The sequence below is a fragment of the Papaver somniferum genome, chromosome 7 (genome assembly GCF_003573695.1).
Source record: "Papaver somniferum cultivar HN1 chromosome 7, ASM357369v1, whole genome shotgun sequence".
NCBI lineage: Eukaryota > Viridiplantae > Streptophyta > Magnoliopsida > Ranunculales > Papaveraceae > Papaver > Papaver somniferum.
In genome coordinates this window covers 14836150-14854135 of record NC_039364.1, presented here as the reverse complement: position 1 = coordinate 14854135, position 17986 = coordinate 14836150, and the positions used below count along the sequence as shown (strand labels likewise).

The 17986-nt window shown below is 39.5% G+C and overlaps 3 protein-coding genes across 3 annotated transcripts; 1 reads left to right on the top strand and 2 right to left on the bottom strand.

Moving 5' to 3' along the window:
- Positions 1-8926: 8926 nt before the first annotated feature.
- On the top strand, positions 8927-9925 carry LOC113294180. The gene has a single exon (XM_026542594.1). The coding sequence runs from the start codon at positions 8927-8929 to the stop codon at positions 9923-9925; it is 999 nt and encodes a 332-aa protein (XP_026398379.1).
- Positions 9926-14111: 4186 nt separating this feature from the next.
- On the bottom strand, positions 14112-15259 carry LOC113294179. The gene is made up of 2 exons (XM_026542593.1): positions 14918-15259; positions 14112-14759 (listed from the first exon to the last, which is right to left on the bottom strand). Exons 1-2 carry the CDS (start codon positions 15257-15259, stop codon positions 14112-14114), a joined length of 990 nt encoding a protein of 329 aa, XP_026398378.1.
- A 687-nt stretch (positions 15260-15946) lies between these two features.
- LOC113292593 (endoglucanase 13-like) lies at positions 15947-17986 on the bottom strand. Its single transcript, XM_026541476.1, has 6 exons — positions 17741-17986; positions 17203-17631; positions 17019-17105; positions 16785-16934; positions 16406-16687; positions 15947-16294 (listed from the first exon to the last, which is right to left on the bottom strand). The coding sequence occupies exons 1-6, from the start codon at positions 17933-17935 to the stop codon at positions 15980-15982; spliced, it is 1458 nt and encodes a 485-aa protein (XP_026397261.1). The 5' UTR covers positions 17936-17986; the 3' UTR covers positions 15947-15979.

Sequence of the window (17986 nt, the reverse complement as noted above, 5' to 3'; positions counted from 1 at the left end):
TAAAATAAAATTCTCCCTTTAACAGTTCAACAACTTTATACTCGTTACTTGAAGGAGCATAACCAAATCCGGTTGAAAAATCACCAGGTTTTTTTATAATTTTCAGGAATAAGAACATATTCTTTGGTCAAGGGGTTACAAATATAATAATCTCGCCATCCAAAAATACAGGCCAAACCATTAATCGAACCAAGAACTTTAGGAGAATATTTATATGGAAGGGCTAAGTTGATCCTCCTAATACTATGAATTGGTGTCTCATCACGACTCTCGCCATATTCAAAATAACGCAGTCGATTTTTAGTTCTAAACAAAAAACTCAACTTACCCGAATCATGAAGACGGGTTAGATGCAATTGAGAGAATGATGGATGATGAGAAATCAGATCTCTCCATGGTTTGGAAACTAATTTACAGTCTAGAATCGAATCAAGTGGTAAGAGAGTTATGATATCTAGTTGAATGTCTATTGGGAGATGATTGAAATTCCACATTAAAGAAGAGGGAGTTACAGATAGAAACGTTAGGGTTATGAAGAACTGAGAATTTAAGCAGACAGTAAAGATATGCGTTTAGGGTTTATAAAGAAAAAAACTAGTTCCCAGGGAAAAGGATGTTGGCCTATTATAGAACTGAATACATTAGGGTTGCGAAATCCGCAAGATACCGTGTAAACCGAATAGTAACCGATTATAGTTGGTGTTGCATGTTATCCACGATTACACCACCCACACTGTCGGTGATGACTTTACATTATCTTAGGGTAATGAGGAGGCTAATCCCAATACACAATACCATTATCTAGAGAACTCTATTTCTTTCTAGGAGGAATTCCTCCTTTTATAGGCAAAGCCTGACATGTAAGTACCGTACATGTGTATCCTAATGACTTTCCTAGTAAGTGTTCTATTATTGGCCGTCCACATGTACTATTACAGTAGGGGTTACCTGGGCATGAAAAAAAGGCTCGAATGGTACGATCCCTCCGTTGCACCCACGTGTTATCTTCTTTGGGGCAGCTCACTTCTGTTATGTCATCGGCAATAGCGACCCCGGCTTTTATCCATAGTGACCTCGGCTTTCATCCATAGTGACCCCGGCATTGCCAATGGTAACCTCGGCTGATACTCGAGGTTCCCATTACTGTCATCGGGTCATGGTCAAACTTCCCTGTTTACATTAGCCCCCTGACTGTTTTGTCGAGGCTTATGGACTTGGCAATCAGTCATAGCTTGTGTTGAGGGCGCGTCTTCGATCGTTTCCTTCTTCTAGAAGCCCCCTGTTCAGTGGTGACCCGTGATTGTTCCTCGGAGCTCCCTGTTTGTCACATCTTCAAATTTGGATGTGTATCTGTCGGAGCCAAGCCTTTGAGAAGACTTGGGGCACAATCGGACTCGCTTATGTTGCCTCATTAAAACCTTGTCAAGGAAAACCCAGTGGGACAAAACCTTAACGAAGGGAAAAGAGTATTACGCGACAAGTCCATGTAGAGTCACTTTATTGAAGTTTGCTTCTCTTTGAGTCTTTGATCTCCTTGATCTTCTCGGACACAGATTCTTCGTTGTTCAGTCACTTGGCTATACAGTTTTGGATCTTTGTATTTCCAGTGGATGCTCTATCTTGGGAAGTAGTCGTCATAGCTCATGCAGGAATGTTGACGGGAAGCGTCTAACCACTTTAACCGCTTGGTCTCTTCGCCTTCTCGACTTCATCTTTGATAGCTTCGGATATACAGCAGTGGAAGCCCCCTATATGAACTCTTGACTTAGTTTCTTGGTTTGAAGTCACTTCGGGTTTTCATTTAGTGATGCATTCGCTACAAAAATAAGTATATAAATCAGCTCTCTAGTTTTCCGGATTGGGTATGTTTCATCATCATCAACCCCTTGGCTGTTTGTCAAAGGCTTGCCAGTCTTGGAAAAAAGTCATATGCTTTGTCTCTTCTTATAATCCGATTCAGTCTCGTATGTGAGAGTCGTAAGGAAAACAACAAAGGTGGTGGTATTTCACTTGGCTTGTTCTTTATCGTTTACTTCCTTGTTTCCTCCTTTATCTCCTCACCCCTCTTTTCTTTACGGATTCAATGACTTGTGTTAATCATGTTTTGTACGCGCTTTCATGCACTTATAGTCAACTTATCTTCTTGAATCATTTATGTAATCATGACCGTGTCCCTGTTGAGTCTTAGTGTTGTGGCTGAGTCCCCTGTCATCCTCTGGCTTGTGGAGTTCATGTTGTTCATATCGATATTTATGATATCGACAAAGTCATCTTGCGGGTGTGTGTGGTTTGCAAATTATACAGGAGGTTGAGATGTTCTTCCGTGCATGGGGCAATGATATAGGCTGAGTTGCTTGTGGGAATACCTCGTACGAAATCATGTCAGAGATGCTAGTTTCTTCGTAGAAATTGTTTCTTCGTATACTTCTCTTCTTTTCACTCATCTCTTTTGTTTCTTCTTTGCAACTTTTCTCACCCCTTTTGTTGGAAATGAACGTGTAATGATCGGCTTAGGAAAAGTTGTAGATTTGGATAAGAAGCAGAGGGGTCTGGTGGTTTTGTTATATGGGTACTAATTAGTTCAAGACTTCGGATGAATGAGAGTCGAAGTTACTATTTGGTTGGAAGACTCGGCTAAAAAGTGGGCGGAGTAACAAGGTTGTTTTGGTTTTTTTGTTATACGAGAATTGATCCCTGTTGTTCTTCGAGTCATTCTTCTCTGTGAACTTCTCTCCTTTATTTGTGGCAGCCTCGATGTTCTGTTCTATCTGAAGCTAGAGATGGCGGCTTTATTTATTATTGCTGATCTGGGGTGTATCAACAGACGAAGAAGAAGGGTGTGATTTATAGAGGTTTACTTCTGGTGATGTTGTCGAGGTGAGCTAGATATTGAAAGGAAGGTGATGATGGACTTTTGGATTTTGGAGAAGTTAGGGTTCATATTGATGTTGGGGTTTTCTGCTAAGAAGATTGTGGTAGTGATTTTTATGAACTTTTCATTGATTCAGAATTAGTTATCCATCTGAGGATTCGTGAGCTGCACACGGAAGTTGTAAAGGCTTGTTGCTGCTTTGGTTGACGAAGTTTCGATACTGGTGGAATTTTGAAGGACGAAGGCTTCCGGATGAGAGGTTGTTGAGAAGTTTGAGAAGAATGAAGGCTTCAACTGGAGGAAATGGTGACGATGGCGCTATTTATTTGAAGTCGTTCTGTGGTTAGTGTTTCCTTTCTCGGATTGTCTTTGTGTAATGTCTATTCGTGTGGGGTCTCGAGACCCAAGTATTGTAGTTTAAGGTTCATGGCCTCGAGGCTTGCACCCTTTCTGGACCTAAGTCATATTCGATGTTGTATGAACCTTTGTAGTTCACACCTTTCGTATGAGCTTGGTCACTGTGTATGTTATCGAATTTAAATCCTCAATAGCTGCTCACATTTTTTGTATGAGTTTGGTTTGGTGGGTGTTATCGGATTTAAGTCTCGATAGCTGCTTAGCTTTTGTGTGAGCTTGGTTTCGGTGTATGTTATAGGATTTAAATCCTCAAAAGTGTATGTTATCGAATTTAAATCCTCAAAAGCTTAACCAATAAGCATATGGTCTAGGGCTGTCATGGTAGTATCACACTTTTGATGGTAGGTATTAGTGGAGTCTCTGGCTTGGCAAAAGTGAGTACTGGATTGAGTCAATAGTGGCTCTAGTATGAGGCGCTCTGGTGGTACTATCAAAATTCGACCTGGTGTCAGCAATTAAGTGAAGTTTTAGCATTCCTTCACTCACAGAATGTGAACTTCCGTGCATTTTCAATTGAGTAAGTAAGCTGTTGTCATCGGGTTTGTCCTTCACGGATTCTGTCTTCATCATTTCATCCATTTCTTTTCTTTTTCTTTTTGCATAAGAAATAGTCTCTTCGGATGACGATGGAATGATGATTTGGTGGGTGCGGATTTCGATTTAGTGAAGTTGAAGTTTGTTTGAATAGGTTGTTGTTGTTTCTCGTGATGGAGATAATCATGGCGTTGTTTCGATGGCGCAGTCGAGAAGAGTAGGAGCATAGGTTATTTTCGAGAAGGTGGTGTGAGTATGTGGTGGTTTATCATCATCGGTAATTGAGTGATAGTGAAAGGTTCAAGTATTGGGCTGTCGTGGTGTCGCCGGCACTGGTCTTGGCAGTGATAACGGGTTGGGGCTGTAAGAAAAGATGGAGAACCCGGGGTAGCTGTTGTATGCGAAAGTTTCCGATGGTTGCCGATTTGAAGATGATATTTTGGTGGTGATTACTGTTGGATATGGGAATAGCGGAGCTAATAATGGAAACTCGGGGTGAACATTGACTGAATTTCTTCGTGATGTCTTGGGTGTTTTGTGATCAAGTGTTCTATATTAGTAATGTCGGATAAGTGGGGACGGCGGTAGAAACAACTTTGAGTTATTTAGATGATCTCGGGCGTTTTTGAGGAGAAGGAGATAAAGTATGAGGGCACGACTGCTTGCTGGTAATTCTTTCTATGGAACTTTCACTTCTTTCTGATGATGGGCAGTAGGTGAGTAACACTGCAAGCATCACTTCCTCCATGTTCGGCTCTTGGTTACTTTCCATTATTATTATTATTTTTTGGGTTGCGTCTTCGGATTTGGTGCTGATAACGTTTTTATTGGCCCCGGTAGTTCATCATCCGAGGTAGTGTTGTCCTCGGACGACAGTGGACCGATGGTGTAACGGTGGGTGTGGGTTTTGATTGTTGATAGTTGTAATCATTAAATGTATGAGTGGCGGAGCTGTGAAAATTATTGGGGATAGTTTCCGATGAGGAGTGAGAGAAATGGAGACTTCGGGTGAAAAAGTGGAGGTACCGTTTGTTGTTATTAAGTTCTGTGTGTGGTGTCATCGAGTAGAGAAAAGGTTTTGTAACCCGATGGTTTTATTGGGTTAGAAGAACTGGATTAAGGTTGAGGGAAAAGAGCTAAAATACGAGATGCGTATGCATACTGGTGGTATTTTCCGAGGTTGGTGGAGTTGTCAAGTATATGTACTGGTGGTATTTTCCGAGGTTAGTGGAGGCTGTCAAACATTATCGGTTCCTTCAGTACTCCGGCTATTCACCACTGGAACATGACCAAATGCTGGCTATCCGAAAATGAAAGATTAAAATTAGTCAGGCGACATCGAAGTTACGTAAGTATAATATTGCACATACTAATCCCCTTTTTTTTAAAACAAAAATATTTTTCTCAAAATTTGTTTGTTAAAGTCAATCGGTTAGCAGAAAAGACTTATCTGATTTTATGATGCATCTTCCGCTGTAATATTGATGACTTCCGTTGTTGATTGTCGAAGTAGTGGTGTCCTCGAATGACAGTGAGATGATGGGCTTACTCCGAAGTTGGATTGATGAGACCCAATTGAACTGACTGGAGATAGAACCCATGGCAAAACCCCTTTGTGGAGCATTTTTTTCATACACCTGGTAATCAGGAAATACATCAATTTCCTTTTGATTAAATTCTTTATATGTATCTAGGATTTAATCATTTATATGCTTATTAAACAAAGGACTGTTTAGTATTGTCATATTATGCATGCAGTAATCCAAAAGAAATCAAAAGACAAGGTAAGAAAGGGTTATCCAAATTGCTTCTCGGGGATGAGCTAATGAGTCTGTAGTAGTCCGATGTTACTTCTTTATTAACAAGGTTCTACCGAACACATGAAATGAAAGTTATCTTTCCCATCTTCGTTGACGATGGAGTCTTCGGATTTAATTTCGACAGTGCCTTTTATTGATCTTGGCGGTCGATGGCATAAGGTAGTAGTGTCCTCGGGTTATGATAGGGGGTGATAGTTTTGATGGCGGCCGCGGATTTTGGTGTTGGTAGTTATCATCGTTAGATGTATGAATGGCGGAGCTCATAATGGGTAATGGTGATGCTATGTAGTTAAAGGGGTTCTATGATATTCTCGATATTTTGTCACTCGGGGATGCTTTGTTGCAGCAGGAGCGTGGCATCTACATTTGTTTGTAATTCGGAGGAGCTCTGGTGGTTGACCTGTTGCGCTAAAACCCTGCGGAAGCGATTTGCACAGCTACACAATGGTACTCCAAATATTGCAAAGAACACAAAGTAGAAAAGAAAAGAGACGAGAATTTAACAAGGTTGAATCCTCGGGAAAAATAAGAGATTTATATATTATCGTTTGGGAGAAAACATATAAACCCTAAGAGAGAAAGAAGAATTTTTGGTGTGGTTTTCTAGGTTCTCTACTAGGCTATTTATATACACATAGGTAGGGATTAGGGTTCCATAACTTAGCTAATAAGTTCCTAGTCTTTAGGATCAAGAAAGCTAATTAAGAGTTATCTTAACTCTTAATCCTAATCTAACTTGGTGACCGACTAAAAATTGGGATAAAACCAACTTCCTCCACCGACTTCGTTTTGGCGTGAGTTATCCAAAAAACTCAAAATCACCTCACCGACCTATATCCAACAATTCTCCACCTCGGATCATGCATTTATGCATGAGACGATCAATATAAGAAACCACCTTCGTCTTCCAACGTCGATTGCGCCTTAGGCTGCCTACGTATCCTCTGCAAGAAATCAAACCGACCGTAGTTCACTCAATGGCCTTGCTAGAAGGCCTCCACCAGGTTCCTAAGAACCTCTACCCAAAGGGTGAGCCGGAAGAATGTGGATCAATTTCGAGCAATGACGAAACTTGACCCCAGATACTACTTTCGTTAACATATCAGCTGGATTGTCTTTGGTATCGATCTTCACAAGTAGAATGTCTTCTTCTTCCAGAATTTCTCTAACAAAGTGAAATCGAACATCTATATGTTTGGTTCTGGCATGATGCACTTGATTCTTAGCCAAGTAAATTTCACTAAGACTATCACAATGCACAGGCAGTTGTTCCTGCACAACACCCAAGTCATCTAGCAAACCCTGTAACCATATAGCCTCCTTAAATGCTTCAGTCACTGCCATATACTCCGCTTCAGTAGTTGAGAGAGCCACAGTAGACTGCAAAATCGATCTCCAACTAACCGGTGCTCCAGCCAAGGTAAGTACATACCCTGTAGTTGAACGCCTCTTGTCCAAATCACTAGCATAGTCAGAATCCACATAACCAACACACAGCTGATTGTTCCCATCTTTCTTTACAAACTCCAAGCCAATATCAACAGTACCATAAAGATACCTCAAAATCCATTTCACAGCTTGCCAATGTCCTTTACCAGGATTATGCATATATTGGCTGATCATACTTACTGCATGTGAAATATCCGGCCTTGTACATACCATCGTATACATCAAGCTACCAATAGCACTAGCATATGGGACTTGGGCCATATACTCACGCTCTTCTTCAGTAGTAGGAGACATATCAGAACTCAACTTAAAATGAGGACCAAGGGGAGTACTTACAGATTTAGTTCCTTCGCAGATACCAAATTTCTGTAACACTTTCTTCAAGTATGCTTTCTGAGACAAAAAAACTTCACCCTTCTCTCTGTCACGTTGAATCTCCATGCCAAGAATCTTCTTAGCTTCTCCCAGATCTTTCATCTCAAACTCAGATGATAATTTGTGCTTCAAATTCTCAATCTCTTTCTTGTTATTCGATGTTATCAGCATATCATCGACATACAAGAGCAAATATATGAAAGACCCATCACGTAGCTTCTTGAAGTATACACAATGATCATAGTGACTTCTTGTGTATGTATGGTCAATCATAAACTGATCAAATCGCTTGTACCACTGTCTTGGAGACTGCTTCAGCCCATACAACGACTTTTTCAGCTTACATACACAATCTTCTTTTCCAACAACTTTGAACCCACTCGGCTGAGTCATATAAATCTCCTCTTAGAGATCACCATGTAAGAACGCCGTCTTCACATCTAGCTGAACTAGGTCTAAATCATATTGTGCTACCAAGGCCAACAAAATTCGGATTGATGAGTGTTTCACAACTGGAGAGAACACCTCATTGTAGTCAATCCCTTCCTTTTGGGCATAACCTTTTGCAACTAACCTTGCCTTGTAGCGTACTTGATTCATCTGAGATCCTTCTTTCTTAGCATATACCCATTTGCACCCAATGGTCTTCTTACCGTTCGGAAGCTTCGTAAGAATCCATGTGACATTCTTGTAAAGAGACTCCATCTCATCCTGCATAGCAGCTTCCCATTCTTGATGGAATACCAAATACTATCATAGGGTCGCCAAATATAGAAGAAGAAGAAATACCTTTGCGCGTATTCACATTGATGGTAACTGGGTTGAAGATAAAAACACGATTAAGGATAGTACTGTGACCCATTTTCACAATAGATTCAAGTCAGATGATGATTTTAAATGCTATCTTTTAAATTTAGGGCTCAAGTCCATCTCTGTTACCGATAGAGAGGCTTTAGAAAAGAGTATTGAGGAGGAAGAGTTTTTAGCTGCTCTCAAGTGCCTTGGCAAAGACAAAGCGCCGGGTCCGGACGGTCTCCAGGTCCATGTCATTGTGAAGTGCTGGAGCTTCATGAAGTGGGACATTATGACTGTTGTTAAAAAACTTGAGCAATCTGGGTTCATCGATTGGAGATTAAAATCTACTTTTCTTTCTTTACTGCCTAAGAAATCAGTGGTGGAGGAGATCAAAGATCTAAGACCTATAAGTTTATCAAATACTGTTTTCAAAGCTGTCTCTAAGGTTCTTGCTGAAAGGCTAAAAGTTCTCTTGCCTGCGTTGATCTCTAACGCTCAAACTGCTTTCATTAAGGGTTGACAAATACTGGACAGCATTCTAATCACAAATGAGTGTCTTGATTCAAGGTTGAAATCTAAAATCCCCGGGTTAATTTTCAAAATTGATCTCGAGAAAGTTTTCAATAATGTGAAATGGTCCTTCGTAGAGGAAGTTCTCTCGTGTATGGGTTTCGAGGCGATTTGGAGGATGTGGATCAAGGGATGCATTCAAAAAATTCCTTTTTATGTTTTGGTGAATGGGAGCTCTTGCGGTAAATTCACTAGTGAAAAAGGTCTTCGCCAAGGGGATTCTTTATCGCCTTTCATTTTTTTGCTTGTCTCTGAAGTCCTGAATATTATGTTTTCTAAGGCTCTTGTGGCTGGTAAACTGGGTGGTTTTGCAGCTAAAACTGGTGGTACCTCCGTTGGTCATCTGCAATTTGCCGATGACACGTTGGTTTTTCTTGATGCGGACATCGAGCAAGTTCGTTTCTTGAAGTACATTTTGCTCTCTTTTGAGTATGTCTCAGGTATTAGCACTAACTTTAACAAATGCAGTCTGTTTGCTGTTGGGGAAGTTGTTCACTTGGATGATATGGCTTCTGTCTTGGGCTGTTCTTGCGACTCTTTTCCCGCTATTTATTTAGGTCTTCTTCTTGGGGAACATACCTTATCCAAGTCTAAGTGGGACAAAGTTATAGAAATTTGCAAAGCTAGGCTTTCGTTTTGGAAGAGGAACTCTCTATCTAAAGCTGGTAAGCTTACTCTAATCAAAAGTGTGCTTCTTAGTTTGCCTATTTACTATTTTTCGTTTTTCTTGGCGCCAAAATCGGTGGTGAATAAAATTGAGAAGAAAATTAGGAACTTTTTATGGCATAGTTCAGCTGATAAAAAGAATGTGACTTGGGTTGGGTGGTCCAAGGTCAGCAAACCTCTGGATCGAGGTGGCTTAGGAATTAGAAAACTTAGTATTGTTAATAAGTCTCTTCTGAAAAAGTGGTGGTGGCGGCTTGGGAGGGAGAGGGACTCTTTATGGGCCAAAATTATATTAGACAAGTATGATTTCACTGACTTGGGGTGGCGGTCTAAAGTTCCTAGTAATGCTCATGGTGTTAGTTTGTGGAAAAATATTTCGAAAGTTGCTGATGATTTTCTTCATTCAAACTCAGTTCAAGATAGGTAGAGGCGATCGTATTCGTATGTGGGAAGACAAATGGTGTTTGCAAGGGCCTCTATCCACCTCGTTCCCAAGATTATATGATATTTCCAACAACAAACATTGCTCTTTGGCTCAACTGTTTTCTCCAGACGATTCTGGATGCCATTGGAATTTGAATCTCTCTCGGAGGCGTCTTTATGATGCGTAGATAGCTGAATTTACTGAGGTTATCTCCCTTCTCAACAACATTATTTTTGATCCTAATGAAGATGACGAGTTGGTTTGGATAGGCGACAAGTCTGGGTGTTTTTCTGTCAAATCTTCTTATGCTATTGAGGCGAACGACGCAACTAATATAGTTTTCCCAAAAAAAAAAATTTGGTCTCGTGATTGGCCTCACAAAATTGGTTTCTTCTTATGGCGGTTAGTTCTTGACAGGCTCTCTACTGTTGACAACCTTGTTCGCAGAAACATTGCTCTTACTACTCCAACGGGAAATCAGTCCTCGAAATTGTGCTACCTTTGCAACTTGGTGGCTGAAACTTCAATTCATTTGTTCTGGGAGTGTATCTTTGTGAAGCAGGTCTGGATGTATTTTGCCTCTCAGGCAAACATGCCATTGCCTTCCTCTTCTTCTATGCTGGAAATCTTCAGTCGTTGGAGCCCCTTTATTGCTACTTCTACGGGGAAGGAGTTGTGGAGGCGAATTCCAGCTAGTATTTGATGGAATGTGTGGAACGAGAGAAATGCTAGATGTTTCGGGGAAAGAAGAGATCAATCAATGCTATTATTGTTGATTCTAAGATTAGCACATTACATTGGGCTGCTGTCTCTCCTACTTTGGCTTCCTTGCAGATTCATGATGTGATTAATAACCGGAAGAACTTGCTGTTCGGACCTCCTTAGTGAGTTTTGTCTAGTTTTGGGTTTTCTTTCCGCTTTGTTTTCGTTTCCCTTTGCTTGGTGGCTTCCCTGCTGTTTGCAATTGTACTTTGTGCCTCTTTTCTTAATATAATCTATATTTACCGAGCAAAAAAAAAAAAAAAAATTGTACGTACATGTCAAAAAGAATGTTTCTAAAAAAAACGAAAGGAAAATTCAAACGTATCTGAACTTCATGATAATACGTACCATTTTCCCATGGGAACTGTAACCGGAAAGAAAATGCAACATCATTCTTCCATCAAAGAAATCACTAAAGAATACGGAAATTGGGTCATTGGTCCAAATATTTTTAAAACATGGTACAAATGGACGAGTAAAAATTAGTATGGGTGAAATGGACACGAAAAAAATAGCAAGGATGTAACTGGATTCATCCTGGCTTAAACTTAAAAAATAGCGAGGATGAAACTGGATGCATCCTGATGTAAATTAAAAATAAGAAAAAGTATTTGAAAATGGGTAGGATGAAAATGTTTACATCCTAGCTATTTTCACATTTTTGTCCATTCAAACAGTATCAAAATCTAGATGTCTTTTTCACCCAGAAATTATTTATTTTGGTCTTTTTAACCAATTTTGTGTAAAGAATTTAACTTTGAAAATGGTCGCAACCTTTTAGGATGAACATTGCCAGAATTGCGGGTATACTGCGCATACTGCATTTCTTTTTTTTGAAGCATGAAGTTATAATTAAATTAAGCGGCGATTACACGAGGGTAAGTTACACCCAATGAGTCATCCATTACAATTTGATTGATGCATGGTGGGATTGTATGATCCCAAATAAAGTTGTAAGGTTCCCTAATTGGCTGTTGTCTGCTGCCAGATTGGCCAGTCCATCCGCTGCTTGATTTCCTTCCCTATAGTTGTGGTTGACGGTGCAGTGAGGGATCTGACCCATGATTTTTTTGATTTCAGATATCATTCCTGAGATGTACCAAGGAGGATCGACGTTTGAGGAAAGGAATCGGAGAAGGTTCTCCGAATCGGTTTCAAATTAAACCTTTGGCCAGCTTCATTCTTTTGTCGTCCTGGTTGCTATGAGCATTGCACATGATTCAGCTGTGAGGGCAGTGGTAGTTCCTAGTGGTTGTGCTACAGCTACCAGGGTGTTGGCATAAGCATCCTTGCATATGAACCCTGCTCCAGCTATTCCGGGGTGTCCTCATGCTGCTCCGTCTGTGTTGATCTTGATCCAATCTATATTAGGTTTGACCCATTTTATGAAGATTGTAGTAGACGTTCATTCTCCATTTCTTGGGTTTATGGAGGCTGGTAATCCAAGTAACATAGGAGGGAGGTTCACTTGCGCCCAAGAGAACTCTTGTTGAAGAGAGAGAGAGAGCTATCTGAGCGATGTTAATCGGATTCAGTTGCTTCTGTCGATAAAAGTAAGCATTCCTAGTTATCCATAAGGACTAGAAAAGGAAACAAAAGGTTGTTTTGACAGAGTGGTTGGTTTTCAGTTGTAAAATTTGTGTGATTGTCAATTAGGGATTTGGAAAATTTGGAAGATTTTGGGTTGTGGTTGAGTGGGTAGGGAGTCTTGTCAAGAGAATGTTTCGGGCGTCCATGACTACTTGGAAATGAAGGAGAATGTGTCCAGCAGATAACGAACCAGAGTTTCATTGTGGACAAATGTCGGTATCGATGAGGTGGATATGGTTTAGAATGGTGAAGGTCGAAAGGCCTTCGTTGATTGCTTTCCACAAGAAAAGTTGTAATTTTTGAGGACATGGAAGTGTCCATATAAACTTAGTTGGTGGCAAGGGTTTTGATGGTAATGATGCGATGAGCTGGCTAAACAATGATATCCAGATGATGTAGTGTATTTTCCAGATTTGGTGAAAGGCCAGATAATTGTATCAGAAGGATTGTTTTGAGGGAGGTGGATATTCATGATTCGTTGAATTATATGAGGCGGCAGAAGGTTTAGTTTATCGTGATTCCAGGTATGAGTGAGAGGATCAATGAGGTCAGCGACCGTATGGATTGGGTAGCAGCTCGCCGGATCCAGGGTGTTATCGAACTACGAAATCCAGTTTTCTTGGATATGGGTTGATAACCCGTCTCCGATTTTGTGAAAAAGATGTTGTTTGATTGTGGGAATGAGGGATGATAGTTGCCTCCATTGAGGACTGGTTGAAGATGGGGTAGATGGAGTTCCTAAGAAGATAGGTTGTTGCTTAAGATATTTTTCGCTGCAAAGGCTAGCATAGATTGAATCTGGTTTCTCGTGAATGTGTCAAATCTGCTTCATGAGTAATGCTTTATTATGATCACTGCTTTTTCGAGTTCCCAGACCGCCTTCAGATTTGGTCCTAGTCAGCTTATCATAGCCTAGTGGATGAAGCTTCTTAACCGAAGAATCATGTCCCCAAAAGAAGTTTCTGGTGATATGATTTATTTTCTTGTTCACATTGATCGGCAGAAGTTGTGCTTGCATTATGTGATTTGACGTAGGGGTTAGGGAAGATTTTATGAGAGCTAATCTTCCTAAAGGTGTTAGACATTTTGTCATCCATCCTTTTTCCCTGCGCGCTAACCGATTTAGCAGATGAAGGTTCAGTAATTGTTGTTGGTTGAGCTTTGGATGATGGTGGATTTGGAAGTATTAATGTGTTGACCCGCTGATGTGCTGTAAGCGTGGAGTAGATGTTTGAGTCGATTTGTGCCTTCTGTTGAAGCCCTATATGTGATGAGGAGATCGTCCGCGTACATGAGATGGAGAACTAGTGGAGCTTTTTGTGAGATGCATAATCCTTCCACAGTTTTTTTGGCCTCAAGGTTTCCCAAATTTGTTGAGAGTATTTTCGCACAAACAATAAACACATGAGGAGAGTGGATCCCCTTGTATTATTCCTCTGGTTGGAGTTATGTACCCATGTGGTGTTCCGTTGATGTTGATTGAATATGTGACCGTTGAAATATATTCAATGAAAATTGTCGGAAAACCTAATTTTGGTAAAGGTTTTTCTAAAAAAACCCCGGTCTAGACTATCATAAATTTTTTGGATATCCAATTTCATTGCCGCATACTGCATGTGCTCAGAAACAAGTTACACCAGAAAATCAATTCCTAACAACAGTGACTTCAAGATTATAGGACATTCGTTGTCTATTTTCTAAATTATGGGCTCAGCACTGCTAGTTTCCAATTAAGGAAAACTAAATTAGAGCAGAATTTATGAAAGCAAGATAAGAAGAAAAAAAAAAGGAACCACCGTTGCAAGGTACCAAGAGGGAAGTTATTTGCATTCTGCTACTAGTAGCTTCGTCTAGAGAAATCACACCTTTCTGTCTCTTCAATTTCAGCTGGCTCCATTGTTTTTATCTCTTCTTCTCCTAATTCTTTCAATGAAACTAAAGTGTTCTTGTGAAAGAATATGTCATCAAATAAAATCCAATCTACAAGTTCTTTCGATGTCGAAGCTATTGGCTCAGAGATATCGAGAGACCAAAAATCGTAACATAAAACACCATCACTCTTGGTAAACGCTAATGGTTTTCTTCCGACCGGAAGTCTAAACCCCTTTCTCCATCCCAATGGCTTGTGTTCCACCTTTTCTTTCATGTCAACATCATCATTCTTCTCTTTTAATAACCGTATCTCAGAATATAAATCTTCAGTCGCTCGAAAGAAATACATAACTCCACCCAATTCCCGTAAAGCATACCTATGAAACGACCTCTGGCCCGGTGGCAAACGAGGTAGTGTAATATGTTCACGAAACTTCTCCTCGGTCAAATCAAACGCCAAGACTCTTCTTCCTTTTACATCCACCCAATGTAGCGCTCCGTTTGCAAAGACACCATCCGTATTGATATATTCACTATCAAACCTCCCAACATTTCTCCACCCTTCCCCACTGCCAAGAGTGTATACGACAACCTCTATAACATCAAGTTGTCCCTTTAACATATACAATTCAACAATTTTATACTCATTAGTTGGGGATGGTAACCAAATCCGCTCGAAGAATATATATGATAATCAGAGCTTCTCTTAATATTCGGAATCATAACTTTCTCTCTGGTCACTGGGTTACAAATACAATAAGCAAATTCTACCTGTATATAAAGACAGACTAAACCGTTAATTGTACCAAGAACCTTATACGAATAAAAATTTCTGAAGGGAGAGATTAAATTGAACCTTCTGATACTCTGAATAGGCATCTCGTCACGACTCTCATTATTTTCAAAATAGTGAAGATTATTCTCAGCCAAAACAAGAAAACTTAACTTACCAGAATCAGCAAAGTGATTAAGATGAGTTAGATACAATCGAGAGAATGATGGATGATGAGAAACAAGATCTCTCCATGATTTGCAGTCTTGAATTGATTCAGCCGGTAAACGAGTAATTTTGTCGAGTAAAATATCTGTCGGGAGATGATTGAGATTCCCCATTAACGAAAAAGGGATTTACATATAAAAGAAATATACTTAAATCTAGGGTTTGAAGTCTGGGGATTTTTGCTGTAAAGAGACTAGAGAATAAGGTTACGTGGGTTTAGGGTTAATAATACGGAAAATGGGTCATTTGTCCAAATATTTTTAAACCACAGTTCAAATGGACGAGTAAAAAATAATTTGGGTGAAATGGCCAAAAAAAGAAAAATAGTAAGGATGAAACTGGTTTCATCCTAACTTAAATTTAAAAAATAGCAAGGATGAAATTGGATACATCATGTGTAAATTAAAAATAAGAAAAAATATTTGAAAATTGGCACGATAAAACTGGTTACATTCTGCCTATTTTTACATTTTTGTCCATTTAAACAGTATCAAAATCTAACTGTCCATTTCACCCAGGAATTATTGATTTTGGTCTTTTAAACCAATTTTGTGTTAATAATACAGAATTCTGTTTTACTTTGTTACCTTGTATATATATATAGGGTCCTAAATGGGAGCTAGGCAGCTAGCGAGATATACATATGATTAAACAGGTTGGGGTTTGGCTGGATCTATTCAGGGACAGGTCCGGTAAAGTGAAAATGTATAGACGTAACACTTTTAAAAGCAAACACAATGTGTATAAATATCAGATTTTGACGAATATCATTCAATTTATTCCACTCAATGATTTTACAAAAATAAAAGAAGTAAAAATACATCAACAACCAACTAGGCTAGTCTTGCTAAAACACCAACCAATGGAGCTGTGTTGGCGGTTGCGGGTTCGGCTTGTTGGAAGTTACTTCTTGAGTCCTCGTATGTATCTTGCAGATTACTCGAAACAAGTCCACCTTCCAAAACATTTGGATTTGGTGCATCTTTGTTAAACCAGATGTCATAACCTCCTTTACAAGTCACTGGTGTTGAATCTGTCTTGATCGAAACAATTGAAGCCCCTCTGTGATGAACATTTTGTGGATAATTTGATCCCATGCCCACCATGTAACTCATTTTTATTGGGTTTGAACCTAAAATGTAGTCCACCTTCAAACAACACGCGTACGTAGTCAAGTAAATGTCCTTAGATACTTATATTCAGTAAGTAGATTAAATAAGTTTCGTGTAAAAGTAAAACTAAGATATAATCATTAATACCTGTGATTTGACAAAATCGTTAAGTTCATCAGGAGTAGCTTCATCGTTTTGGCAGTTGAGATTGGAATTAGCGGACCTTAAGTAGTCGGAATAAACAGTGATGATAAAAAGGCCGGCAGTAATGTACTGAACGTTATTCCAAGGTTGCCAATAGAGTGATCCTCCTCCAGACATTTGAATATTGTCGTTACCCTTCTGAATGACTGCACATACAAAGTCTTCGGCATTACTTTTATATACTTGAGCTTTATCAGAGTCTTTTACTTTCCCCTCCAAAACAAGCTGAAATCATAGGAAGATAATAATTTATTTTTGAGAATTTTTGATTGAAATATATAGCTTAACCAGTGGGATTGACAATCGAGCAAGTTATTAATACCTTTGCCATTAGGACTTGCACGCCTGTGAACTTATTATCCCAACAAAATGTGTGATGAATCCAACCAGTTTCTACTGACAGAAGGAAACCTAAGTACGTTTGTTCCTCTGTGGCACGGTAAAGCCAACTGGCCGCCCATGATAATTCATCCTGATAATGATACAAAAAAATAAATTTTAAAAACATGTAAAGCCACAGTAAGATTTTGAATAAAAATTTTCGATTTTTTTATACCTCAAATCCACTACTTGGATAAAATTGATCTGCTCCTGGGATGCTTAAATGGTACAGTCCATGGTTATTGCGAGCAAAATTGTAGAGCTGCATAAAGTAATTAGATGTTATGTATGATTGTACTATGATACTCCCTCCATTTCTAGGATATAGTATTACTTTTTATTAGTTTAGGGTTACCAACCTGTGTAGCGCGCTTTAGAAGTTCAGCAGAATAACTAGGATCAGATGTCTTAAAAACGATGGATGCAGCAGCAAAGGCAGCCGAGGTTTCACCAGCTAAATCAGCACCAGGATGCTCAGCACTAATCATATAAGCATTCCTTGGTGTATCCATGTCTTCTGGCCTCTCCCAGCAATTGTGGTCAGGTTGAGCTTCTCCAACTTGACCGTAAAGAGTATCTGTTCCGTCTGTCTCGCTATGAACATGAGCTTTCAACAAGTAATCAGTCCCCCATTTAATTGCATCCAAGGCATTCGAAAGTTCATTCTTTGCTTCTAATTCGCTTGCATATTCAACAACACTCCATGAAAGCATTGTAATTGTGAATGCCATTGGAAACCCAAATTTCACGTTGTCTCCAGCGTCATAATATCCTCCAGTAAGATCAAGCTGTTAGTCAAACAACATAATCATCAGCCACCTCTTCGATCTGACAATATTATCTACAGTTATCTCTATAAAATTTCAGTCAATAAGAGAATGAGAAGGATGAACTGACACCAGCGTCGCTACCATCTTTTAGACCGGAATCGCCTCTCCATGTGACTCTCTGAGTAGTAGGTAACTTTCCAGATCTTTGAGCCTCATAATACAATATAGATTTTGTAAGTGCTGTGCCATAATCAGCTTGACCAACAACTATTTGAAGCAACAATAAAACAGAAAAGCAAAATCCTAGAGTATGTAGATGCATTGTGTCAGGAAATAAACAGCACACAACGCAAACTAAAATCTAAAAACAAAA